At 30.1% G+C, this 12,960-nt stretch overlaps 1 protein-coding gene across 1 annotated transcript; it reads left to right on the top strand.

Moving 5' to 3' along the window:
- The first annotated feature begins 3,169 nt into the window (after positions 1-3,169).
- Positions 3,170-5,978, top strand: LOC113367123 (DNA-binding protein D-ETS-6-like). The gene is given in 5 exon segments (XM_026608752.1): positions 3,170-3,203; positions 3,506-3,604; positions 3,607-3,745; positions 5,583-5,635; positions 5,638-5,978. Coding segments are annotated over 5 exon segments (666 nt in total).
- The last annotated feature ends 6,982 nt before the right edge of the window (positions 5,979-12,960 follow it).

Below are 12,960 nucleotides of genomic sequence, written 5' to 3'. Positions count from 1 at the left end.
TAAATAATAACTAGTGGGGCGCATGGCATCGTGCCTTAAGGCAAATTGCTGGAACTTCCCGTACCAAAAATTATTTTTTTTTGAAAAGATTAACTTTTTTAAAAAAATTTACTCTAAAAAAAAATAGATTTTTGAGGAAATATATAAATTTTTGACAAAACACTTACTTTTTGTTGAAAAATTTATTTTGAAATATTTTGGAAATTCTGACTTTTTTCAAAGCAATCGTACTGCTTTAATGCATAGAGACTAAATATCGAAGCGCGTAAGCGCCGCGTCGCTGTCTAAAGCATAAGCATTGGTACGGAACCCATAGGAATGTTAACAAAATGTATACTCATTGTTTAAAAATCTATAAAATATCTGATAATTTGATGTGCATATGTCTAAGTCTAATGATTATGTTGACCCGCCAAATTGTTTTTTTTTTACTTTTTTTACTAGATCTCTGAAACGCTAGACTAATTTCATAAAAATTTCATCAAATCTTCATCTTGATAATGCAAGTAAAATGTTTTTGAATTATTCAAATTGCTTCATCCCGATTCCCGAAATCGTCGACGAAAATTTGTATCTGAACACACACAAATGCACGCACACACACACATTACACACACATACATCAATTTTCTCTAAGGTATGCCAATATATTCAGAAACCTTTGAAACGTAAAGTTATATAAAAATTTTCATTTTCGATTTTTGTGCTATTACTATAACTTACCCTACGGGAAAGTTAATTATAAATAAATCAATTTATCACCTCCAGAACATTAACAATCGTCATTTCATTTCGAATCAAATTTCAAAAAAAAAAAAATAGTTGCCAAATTTCCACAAAATTGAAAAAGTGCTCCAGCATAGTCACAGTCTAAAACGCATTTGCAAATAATTCTGTGCGATATTTTCACTTATACTGTGCTCAGCTTGGCGGCATTTCACATTTTTCAATAATTTTCACAAAATTGGAAAAGTGCTCCAGTACAAAACAGTCTAAACGCACTTGGGTAAACATTTGGTACCAGAGTGGCGCTTAGACTGTGCTTAGCTTGGGTGATTTTTGAATTTTTAGTCCAAAATTACAAAAAAATTTTTTTGAAAAAAAAATTAGAATCAAAAAATTTTTTTTCCAAAATCAATTGTTTTGTTGAAAAAAGCAGAAAGTTCTTTGAATCATTTAAATCGGACGCTAGTTCTCTCAAAAACAGCCATTTTTTTTTAAATTTAGCTCTGTAACTCCGAAACCTCTGGGCTACCTTTGCCAAAAACTAATCAGCACATCTCCCTATCAATAGGAATCGAATGTTTTTTAAACCATTCAAATCGGTTGATCCGTTCTCTCAAAATTCGCTTTCTATTTTTTGCACTCTTTTGCTCCATATCTCCGTAACGGCTGGACCTGCCTTTGCCAAAACTAACAGCACATCTCCCTATCAATAGGAATCGAATGTTTTTTAAACCATTCAAATGGTTGATCCGTGCGCCCGAAAACGTTGACAAAAAAAAGCGGACATACAAAACACACACACACAAACACACACACACACACACACAAACACACATCCATTTTTTCTGAAGTATGCCAAACTGTTAAAAACCTTCAAAACGTCGAGAATGTAAAAATTTTTGATTCGATTTTTGGACGGATTACTATAACTTTACGGGAAGTTAAAAATTAATTGAATCCAACATGAAGTACCAGTGTTATGTTATGGTTATGGTTATGGTTATGTTATACCGTTTAAAAGACTTCAATTTCAAATTTAGTTTGAGAATTGAGACTAATCATTTTATTTGAAGCAGTTCTACATTTAACATCGCTCATATTGTAAATGTATATGCATTTTGGCGTGAAGAGTAATTAAAAAACAATAATTATTATTTTTAGGTAAACGCTAAATATTAGTATATTATATTAAAAAATTGTCATCTTGTTTTATATAAATTAATAAAAATATATCATTATAAACTTCCCGAAGGAAAACTATTTTTTTTATCAGAAAATCCGATTTGCTAGTTTTATGTTTCAAGCAATTCTGAATCGAATGAGACCAAATTTGGAAAAAGTATGTGTGTGTATATGAACATAATTTTTACCTTAGTTTGAATCAGTTTTAGGCGACGATCGGCCGAGCCGTTTTTTCTTCTAATAGCAGAAAAGTAAAAAAAATGCTCACGTTTTAGCTCACAATTTTAAAAATTCAAAAACTGTTCAAAATATATTAGTTGAGATTCCACTTGATTAGTTCTTTCGTAAAGTTTCGCTGGCACAAGTTCTTGTAATTAACTGTTGAAAAAAAAATTCGGCGATTTTTTTGAATATTTTTTTTGAAGATATATATCATGGTTTTATAGAACATATTGTAATATTACGGCCCTACGACAAGTAGTTTAATTTGTAAAATTCAACAAAGTTTAAAAAAAAAGTCAAAGTCGCTTTTGTGATATTATAAGTCAATCAAGTCAATTAGAAATGGCTTTGAAATTAGCAAAAAAAGTAAATGAACAGTATAACAACTTCTCTAGTTTTGTAAAAAATGTTGCCATTCATTTAAATTATTAAATAATATCTACTGTAAGAATGCTGGTCGATTACATATATCATGTACGTATACGTACATGATATATGTAATCGTACCAGCATTTTCTTTTAGCAGATTCTTAATATTTCGACGTTTTCTTAAATTTAAGATTGTGAAAAAGTTCATGCACTAAACTAAAAACACTAAAAAATAACTCATATTTAATTTTACAACCAAAGACAAAACAGATCATCAATCAAAATAAATATTAGTAATGTACATACAAAACTATAGAGCAAAAGACTCAATATAAGCATACAGACATTGATGCAATTAAAATTTTTAGCTTTGAGTAATGTTTTGAATTGTGCAATAAAAAACTGTTAACAATAGTTTTTGCATATCAGTATTTGAAAAATATAGAATACCACTATCACGACATTCAATGAACGATTCTGCCACATGCCCTTTAAATTTGAATCAAATCCAGGAAACAACAACTCGATTCGACCAGTTATTACTCGGTTTTATTTTCTTATTATTATACATAGGTAAGTGGATCCTATAATTGTAACAACTATTCTAAATAGACAACTTGTAAAATTTTAGGATTTAAAATAGGCTTTAAAAACACAAAATCATTTGACTATGGATAGTGATTTTGAGATTGTCAGATATGAATGTAGATTAACTTTCTTTTTAATCTGACCCTGGTAGTGTTTTTAAGGCAAGTTTTAAGGTTGATTGTGACTGCTTTTGTCGTTGAAAATGTGCGAATCAGTTCGTTTTTCATCGTTTTCTGTACTGATATCGATGTCTTTATGGATCAATCAATACGGAGAATTCAAAATTTCTTTCTATAAATTATTTTGATATCTTTGTTGCCGTTTGATTGCCGACATCTTGACATTTTATTTGAAAGCTGATCTCCATTAAGTTAAATTATTTTCTATAATCTTAGTAACAATATTTATTTTTTGTTAGATCCTTTCCAATGGCTAAATGCTGCGTCTCGTGGCCTTGCGGCTGCCGGTGCTGGAGGACAAGTGCAATTGTGGCAGTTCCTTCTTGAGCTGTTGGCCGACTCCTCAATGCCGCTTGTATCGCATGGGAGGGTGCTGATGGCGAATTCAAACTGAATGATCCTGATGAAGTTGCCAGACGATGGGGCGAACGCAAAAGCAAACCGAACATGAATTATGATAAATTAAGCAGAGCACTAAGGTAATTTCATACATACATATTTTGTGTGGAAACAAAAAATATAAAATTACTGAGATCTAAATCTCAATACATCAGTTTATTTTACTAGCATGGTACTGCACGCTCAGCCATTAAATAATATAAAATTCTCAGTAGCTTTTTGTTTGACAAAATATATAAGACCATTCTTAGTCTCAATTGAGACTTAATTATTACAGAAAGCTCTAAAATTGTTATACTTATAAATAATAGTCATTGTATCAACATACAATAATAATCATTACATACTTAAGAATATAATATATTGAAGTACACTATTTGCACAATAGTAGGTGATATGAAAAAATAGAAGTCTTTAAATGCTTCCAATAATCTAAATATTACTTGACTCCTATTTTTCCGTCACTTATATGTAAATTTAATGCTTGAACCAAAACTGCGAATAGATTTTTCATTTTTTATTGCAAGATCTCAACAAGATTAGCTTAATTTGAAATTAATAAGTTGCAAAATCTGCAAATAAAACTAATAAACACTATACATAAAAATTACCTTATCAAAATATTTTTGTCCAAAATTATGTGTAAAAGCGTTGTTGAAACAATTCAAACCATTATTTTAAATTTCAATACGCGCTAATTTATATGAATAACCCTATATAGAAATTAATTTGAATGGAATCTATGAGCAATATAGAATTTACATTGGTTAAATTTAAACCCAATATTGGCTGGATATAAAAATTGAGAATTTTTTAGATTGAGCCCATATAGTTATATCAATATTAGTGTATATCGATCATCGCATGCAATTAATTAATCCTCTACAGACGTATCTGACCATTTGGAATAAATGTTGCCTGTCTGTATTCATCTGTTTGAATTCATAAAATAATTTAGTTGTAAATCAGTTCTAAAATTTAAAAATGCTATGTTAATCAGTTTTTTTTGTTTAATTTTATTTTTACTTATTTTTTTAATAACAATCAGAACATTAGTTATATTCTTGTCCTTTGTACAAGCATTTAGCCATATACATTATTTTTATTTCAACATCCTCTTTAATATTTTACATTCTATTATTTTACGAATTCTTCTTTCTTTTGAATCCATCTACTTCTTACTACTAATACTATTACTACTTCTAATTACTACTCTAATTCTGACAAACTCTTTACATGATACTGGGTTGTTGCATACTCCTTCCATATTTATATACTTATTTTTATACATTAGTATAAATGTATTCATGACGATAATTTTTTTAGTCTTCTCGATTCTGGTGCATGGAGCAGTGGGAGCAACGTGTAAATTAGGGTGATTTTCTAATTTTTGATCTTATTTGTTATGAAACTACTTTATATATAGTAGAGATGATCATAATGTAGAGTTTTATTGCTCACAAACCAGGGTGCATCTGTCTTCATTCTAAGTAGTTGATGGGATCCACTATACCAATGCTATATTACATTTGGTAGAGCAGCCCCAAAGCTCTATTCCATATGATCACATATAAATTATTATTGTTTTATAAGTCAAGTTTTTGATTTTGAGTGCTAATTTTGAAGTATATCCCATAAGCCAATAAAGATCCCTTGCTAAGGATTTGATAGTTTAGTTTTTTTTTGTGTCACGTGAAATTTCATTTTAGTCTGCGATTTTCGAACTTATTTCCAAATATGATCATCAGTAAATCTGATTGCATCTCAAAAATCGATGGGATTTAAAGCAAAAAAACTAATGCACTAAACTTTTATAAACTTTTTATAATTACGTCCTTTGTCCTAAGCAAAATATTTTTAATTTATCTTATCAAAGTTTTAAAAAGCACTAATTCAGACTATTTTGTTGATTCTCAGGTACTACTATGATAAAAACATCATGACGAAAGTACACGGCAAGCGTTACGCTTACAATTTGACTTCCACGGCCTGATGATGGCCTGTCAAGCGCAATCGACCTCTGGGGGCGGAGGTCCAATTCAAAACGGCGGCCCTGGTATGGGAGCAGGATTTTCCTTACCCATGCACGAGGGTCATCTCGCAGGATTGAGTCACCATGCACAACATACTTTGAAATCACATTCTTCTGCTCAAAGTGATATGTATCAACCAAATGCACAAGGAAAAGTGATGGCAAACACGGGAACGAGCGCCCAACAATCTTCATCGAGCCACAGCGGCCTTTTTGCTGGTGTGCCACCTTATTGGAGTTACGCGGGTTTTGAACACAGAACTACTGGATTTAGTAACTGATACACAAATTGATAATGATAATTAGATGATAATATTGGTTAGATGTTATTATTCACTTATATTATTTTATATTGTTATTGTTATTGTATTATAAATAAAATAGAATTAATATTACCAAAGGAAAATGCACTCGCACATCACCGATATTCTGCAAATTTTTTTTGAACATGTTAATAGACTTCTATGGTTTTAAGAGAAGTAGTAACACAAAGGTATAAAATATATTGCAATTCAAGGCATAATATAATTTTCAATGTCTGATCAACAATAAAATAAAATTGAATTTCTAACTGATAATTTAAATAGTTGATTGTAATATAACTACTTAGTTAAACTAGCTGTAAGTGGAATTCTGTCTTGAGGCAATTATGGCACCGTGCCTTAAGGCAAATTGCTGAAACTTCCCGTACCGTAACGAAATAAATGTTCGAGGAATATTGAATGTTTTCAAATAGATTATTATAAATATTGTAACATTGTCTAATATTTATAAGAATTATATAAACTGAATTGCAGAGTTGAAATTATTTGTAAAGTATATCAGAACTATAGTCAGAATTAAAAATAAAATCTGAAATATTTCGATATACAAAAAACTACAAAAAAAAAAAAAAAAAAAAAAAAATTGGAACAAAATTTTTTTTCAAAAATCAATTATTTTGTTAAGACAAGCAGAAAGTTCTTTGAATCATTTAAATCGGACGCTTAGTTCTCTCAAAAATTGCCATTTTTTACATCTTTAGCTCCGTATCTTCAAAATGGCTGGGCCTACCTTTGCCAAAAACTAATAAACACTTCTCCCAATCATTACTAATTGAATGTTTTTTAGATCATTCCAATCGGATACTCCGTTCTCTCAAAAATTCGATTTCTATTTTCTGCATTCTTTGCTCCGTATCTCCGAAACGGCTGGACCTGCCTTTGCCAAAAACTAATCAGCTCTTTTCCCTATCAATAGGAATCGAATGTTTTTTGAACCATTCAAATCGGTTGATCCGTACGCCCGAAAACGTGGACGAAAATTTGTATCCATACATACATACACACACACACACACACACACACATCCATTTTTTCTGAGGTATGCCAAAACGTTCAGAAACCTTCAAAACGTCGAGAAATGTAAAAATTTTCAATTCCGATTTTCGGCCCATTACAATAACTTACCCTACGGGAAGTTAATAATTTACAACAAAAAAGAATATTAATGTTTAAAAATGGTTCTATTTGTATCTAACAATTAATTATAATTTTTTTATAAATTTAATTATATTTAATATCAGAAAAATTTAGTTTTGTATTTTAAATAGTCACGTTTTCGAGCACACGGATCAACCGATAAAGAGCAAAGAGTGCAGAGAATAGAAATCGAGTTTTTGAGAGAACGGAGCATCAGATTTGAATGATCTAGAAAACTTTCAATTATTAATGATTTGAAGAAGTGCTTATTAGTTTTTGGCAAAGGTAGGCCATTCCGAAGATACAGAGCTAAATGTTAAAAAAATGGCAGTTTTTGAGAGAACTAAACGTCCGATTTAAATGATTCAAAGTACTTTTGCTTGTTTTAACAAAATAATTGATTGTGGAAAAAAATTCTTTCAAAATAATTTTTTTTTCGATTTTTTTTTAAAAAAAAAATTTTTTGTATATCGAAAATAAATCAGATTTTAATTGTAATTCTGACTAAAGTTCTAATATACTTTAAACAAATAATTTCAACTTTGCAATTCTGTTTATATAATTCTTATAAATATTAGACAATGTTACAATATTTATAATAATCTATTTGAAAACATTCAGTATTTCTAGAACATTTCGTTACGGTACGGGAAGTTCCAGCAATTTGCCTTAAGGCACGATGCTATATACCCCACTAGTTTTTTGTTGCTGTCAGTTTTTTTGACTCACAGTATTGTTGTTTAGTTTATGAGACATTAATATAATTTTTAAGTTTACGTTATTCAATTGCTTTCTAAGTTAGATTCAACAGATGATATTATATAACCTCGATAACAGCTTTTCAGTGGGTGTGGTAAAAAGGACCAACTAAGCCTTTATAAGCCAACACTGGCAAAGATGTAAACTATAAAAATATAAAAAACAAATTAATTTATTAGCTATTCAACTCTGCTGATTAATATTTCTGACAAAATGCCAGATCCAGTTTATATACAGTATCATATTTGTAAAATCTGGGCTCATGGAATTTATATTTTGCATTGTTGGAATATTTTAGCTAACTGTTTCGTGAAATCAATTTAAAATTAGAAATGAGACATGAGATCTGTTTGCCCCCTAGCTGTCCTATTTTACCCCGCCTGTAAGGTAGAAAAACGGGTGGCAAATCTTTGAAAAATATCGGAAAAAACACATTTTTACAATGATGAACCTGCAGCAAATTTTACTGATCATAGTCAGACGGTTGTTTGTTTGATATGTGTAATTGGTTTTGATGTAATGCCTAAAGTCAAATTGGATCTTTGTGCCCCACCCTACTTTATAGTAGTAATATTATGCAAAAAATTGTAAATATAACTAATTACGAAAGAGTGCACTACAACTAATACAAACGTAAAGCGTTTATTTTTAATTCTTTTTATTAATTTTTTTTCTGGCTTTGCAAAAGAAAAATCCGTAATTTGGAAACTGTATGTACATTATCGAATTAATGGTCTGAATTATTATCCAATAATAATCTTTTTCTTGACTTTAACATTAGACTATATGCATTTACATATAAGCCTTTCTTTTTTCATTGAGTAAAACTTTACCCTAGCATTTTTTTATGATTTTATAAAAACAATATACCTGACTATTATTAACCTGACTAGATTATTTTTAAATAAGTATTGGCATAATCTGTATAATATACTGTCATTATATATTGTAGATAACAATGTTGTATATGACAAATGTTATTTCCTAATGTAAACTGCGACAATGTGTTCTTGCATGTTCAGAGAAATAAAGATGACGTTATATTAACGAAATACTATAGAATATATGTATATGTAAATAATCATAATTGTATAATAAATGTTAAAAATTATGAAAATAAAATTTTGATATGTAGTAGATTTTGCTCAATGTGACCTCGGATACATTAACTGAGTGCTAATTATGACGCGATACCATGAATTTTAGTTTTCATATTAAATTCTTTATAAAACAGTCGGATTTAATGACTTCTCTTAAAGTGACATATCATTTATAATAACCCTTTTTTTAAAAAAAAATATGTGCAAATAGAGAAAGTCTCGTAACGCCGGACGGCACCAAAAACCGGACACTCTATTTAACACGTATTATTTAAGCAGGGGGCATGAGGGGCACACAGGTACAGGATCACGCGCCAAGTCTAGCCTGTGACGCGCACGGCCACGGCGAGAGCAAACCTTTCCTGTTTTAGGCGCAAAATCACGGCGTCACCTAAATATCAATGGAAGTAATTCTAGCATATTTATGCATTTACATTTGAATGGTGTGCAAAGATAAAAGTTGTACTTGATTGTTATCCGTATAATGATAGAATATTATTAGATCTTTTAAACAATTTTAGTAAGTGCCACCAAATGAACGAAAATATCTGTCCCTTAGCACCGGACACTAAGTCGTCCCTTAGTGCCGGACAGTAAACATATTGATGTTTCTTGTGAGAATTTTCGTAATTTATTCCAATTATTTAATTTTGTTCTGTACGATTACTAACGGTCACTACATACCCCTATTCTTTGTATTTTCTAGTCAACGAATGAGAATCTTATGATGAATGCTTCAGCTGAGAGCATCGGTGTGGCGCAGCCAAAAGGGTAGATAAACAGTATTTTTTTGCAATATCTAAGAATATTCGTCAAAGACACATGTGCAGACATTCCAGAGTGCGGAGATGGCTACATATGTGATCAATGCAGGTTATTTTGAAATATCCGGTACTTGGTGCCACTGTTTAAAATCATATTCTTTGATACCAAAGTTTAATTGATAGTATTAATTATTTTTTAGCAAATATTGCGGTTTTGTTAATTTAGTTTGATTTCTAACTTTGTTATCTAACATAAATCATAATTTAATAAACATTTCGTAAAATATTTTTTGATTTATTTATAAATAACCTTAGATGCCCGCCACTAGGGAACTTCCCCTTACTTGATGGTTAACTACTAAAGATGAAACTTATCTTTTAAAAAGTTTAAGAAATATTAATGAATTTGTTTAAAATGATTACATTCATTTGATTAGGCATTATCAAATTAAAGGTAGACTAAATTTAATCATAAATGAATGTGCAGATTCTCTGCTTTTTAACTTCCCGCAGGATAAGTTACAGTAATTGTCCAAAAATCAGCAATGAAAATGTTTGCATTAATAATATCGAAGTATGACCTATATGATTTTATAATCTTCAATACATAAAGTTTAAAAGTTAAAGTTTAAATTATGCTAATGATATAATTTATGTTTATAAGTGCATTTTTATTAATGAATAAGGATTTATTTTTGAAAATTATGCGAAACATATCGCGTGCCAATTTGAATACTATTTCTTAAATATCATCATAATAATAAAAAAAAACTAAATTATTTTAGCATACTCAATTTTTCAATCAAACTGAAAATCATCAAGAGTTTACAAACCAATATTTTAAAATGAATTATTATATGTTAGAATTTGTGCAAGTAATATGAGAAGTTGACAAAGACACAAGAATGCCCTAAATTCCAAAATGCTTGAAATATTTTGTATACATATAACAGTATTCAGTCGAAAAAAATTAATTCGTATTAAAATAATTACTAATTAAGGCAGTGCTTTCCAACCTTTTCGTACAGCACAGTTTAATTTCATATATTCTCAACTAATATTATAATTTAATTATCAGTTTACAAATTAATATGCAATATTACAAATTAATATTATCCCTGAGGAGGCACGTCCAACCGGTTGGGAACCACGAAATTAAGGTTTTACGAACATTCAATAAGCATCATTATACGCCTGGAATAGGATATCAACCAGAACATGTTATGTTAAAATCATATGTAGTGCAGGCGATAACAGTTATAAAAATTTAAATAAGTAATTGAGGCGCATTTGTTTAATTTTTTTACGTAGGTTTCAATATTTTGGTTACTCGCCAAATTTTTGGCCATTTTGGGCCATCCACCTTACTCATCAGATCTGGCTTCAAAGGACTTCTTTTTACTTCCTCGTGTACAAACAGTCCTGGGAGAACATAGACTTTGGTCAAACAAAGACAATGGACTTTGTGAATAATTTTCGCATAGAAATTTACCAAATACTATTTGGATGGATTACAGTGATGAAAGCATCACTGGGAGAAGTATGTAGAGTTATAAGAAGGAGAATGCACAAATATAAAAAAATAAGAAATAGCTTCTTGTATCATTGTTAGGTCGGAAACTAATCAGTCGTCCTTTGAATAAATCTCTATCTAATTTGCAATCTAATTCGAATGACCTAATTTGTTTTGATGTACTATATCAACATTATTAATACAATAGAATTTTGAGAGATGCCTATATAGCATGGTAAATAGTGCCAAAAAAATAAATTTGCAAATTTATAATAAAATGCAAAAAAAGTATCTTCAAAAAATGTAAAGAATCAAAAATAAACTTGTTGTAAGTAGCATTTAGCGTTAAAGCAAGTTGCATGAACAACCCGATATATTATATAATAAATTCAATCAATATTAAATAGATTTGTACGTAATGAATATGTCAATCTGTCTAACTTTCTGCCCGTTTATCCGGCAAACTTTCCACCTGTTTATCTTTCTACTCTTCCACCTGTATATCATTCAGCCAGCCTATTTGCCTATTTGCATATCTATTTTTCTATCTTTCTATATACCTACTTGTTTGTCTTTGTATACGCGCTCACTTAGCTACATTTCTATCTGTCTATTAGTCTACTTGTCAACGTGTCTACAATTCCACTAATCTACCAGTCTGTATATCTATTCACTTGTCTATCTTTCTCTCTGTTCACCTGTATACCTTCATATTTACCTGTCTGGCTTTTTACCTGTCAACCCGTCTGTCCATTTTTCTATATGTTCACCTGGTAAACCTCTCTTACCTACCTTTTAACTGTATGATGGTTAACCAGTCTGATTAAGCCAGTATATCATTCTACCAGTTTATATTTCCGAATTTCTGTCTGTTTCCAGATTACCTGTCTATATGCTTACCTGTTCACCAATCTACCTAATCATCTGACAACCTGACTACCTGTCTCACCGCAATATAAGTCCACCATTTTTGACAATTTCCCAGAAAATGCCGGGACCGATTCAAAAATTTAAAAGCCATTCGATGTAACTCGATATGTATTAGCGTTTTTCAGTTTTGCATGATCATCAGCAAAGCCGTTTCTTTTTTAAATAGCAGAAAAGTGAAAAATTATTCGAATTCGATTTAGTCCACAATTCTAAATCGATTTTAAAAATTCAAACACTATTCGAAGGATATTGATTGGGAATCGTGCTGATTAGTCTCCGATAAAGATCAGCCGAGCTTTTTCTTTGTAATTAACTGTTGGAAAAATGTTTGTTCATAGATATGATATGGACTCGAAAAACCACCTGCAATAATTTACTATATCAAAACAAATAATATCTGAGAAAATGCTATCGCAAGATAGCGATCCTTCTCACGATGTCAAATCAACTTTACCTGTAAAGTAGCTAAATGTACTGTGTGTATAGTTTGCTATGTATAATAAAAAAAAGATATAATATGGTCCTCAAAAACATGATAAAATATTATGACCTTACAAGTCGATTAATTTTAAAAATTGATCAAAATTCAACAACTATCGGAATAAGCTTGAAGAAACTGGTTTAAAATTAGCAAAAATGGAACTGATCAGCCTACAAACTTCTCTAGTTGTTTTAAAAATATTACCATAAATTTAATTCTTACGAAAATTGGTGAAATTTTAGAAATTAATTAAAAT

The sequence above is a fragment of the Ctenocephalides felis genome, unplaced genomic scaffold (genome assembly GCF_003426905.1).
Source record: "Ctenocephalides felis isolate EL2017-DRISC unplaced genomic scaffold, ASM342690v1 CF-g0.4_SCAFFOLD_01170, whole genome shotgun sequence".
Classification (NCBI taxonomy): domain Eukaryota; kingdom Metazoa; phylum Arthropoda; class Insecta; order Siphonaptera; family Pulicidae; genus Ctenocephalides; species Ctenocephalides felis.
Note: the sequence above shows the minus strand (reverse complement) of the source record. Positions and strands in the feature narration are given on the sequence as shown.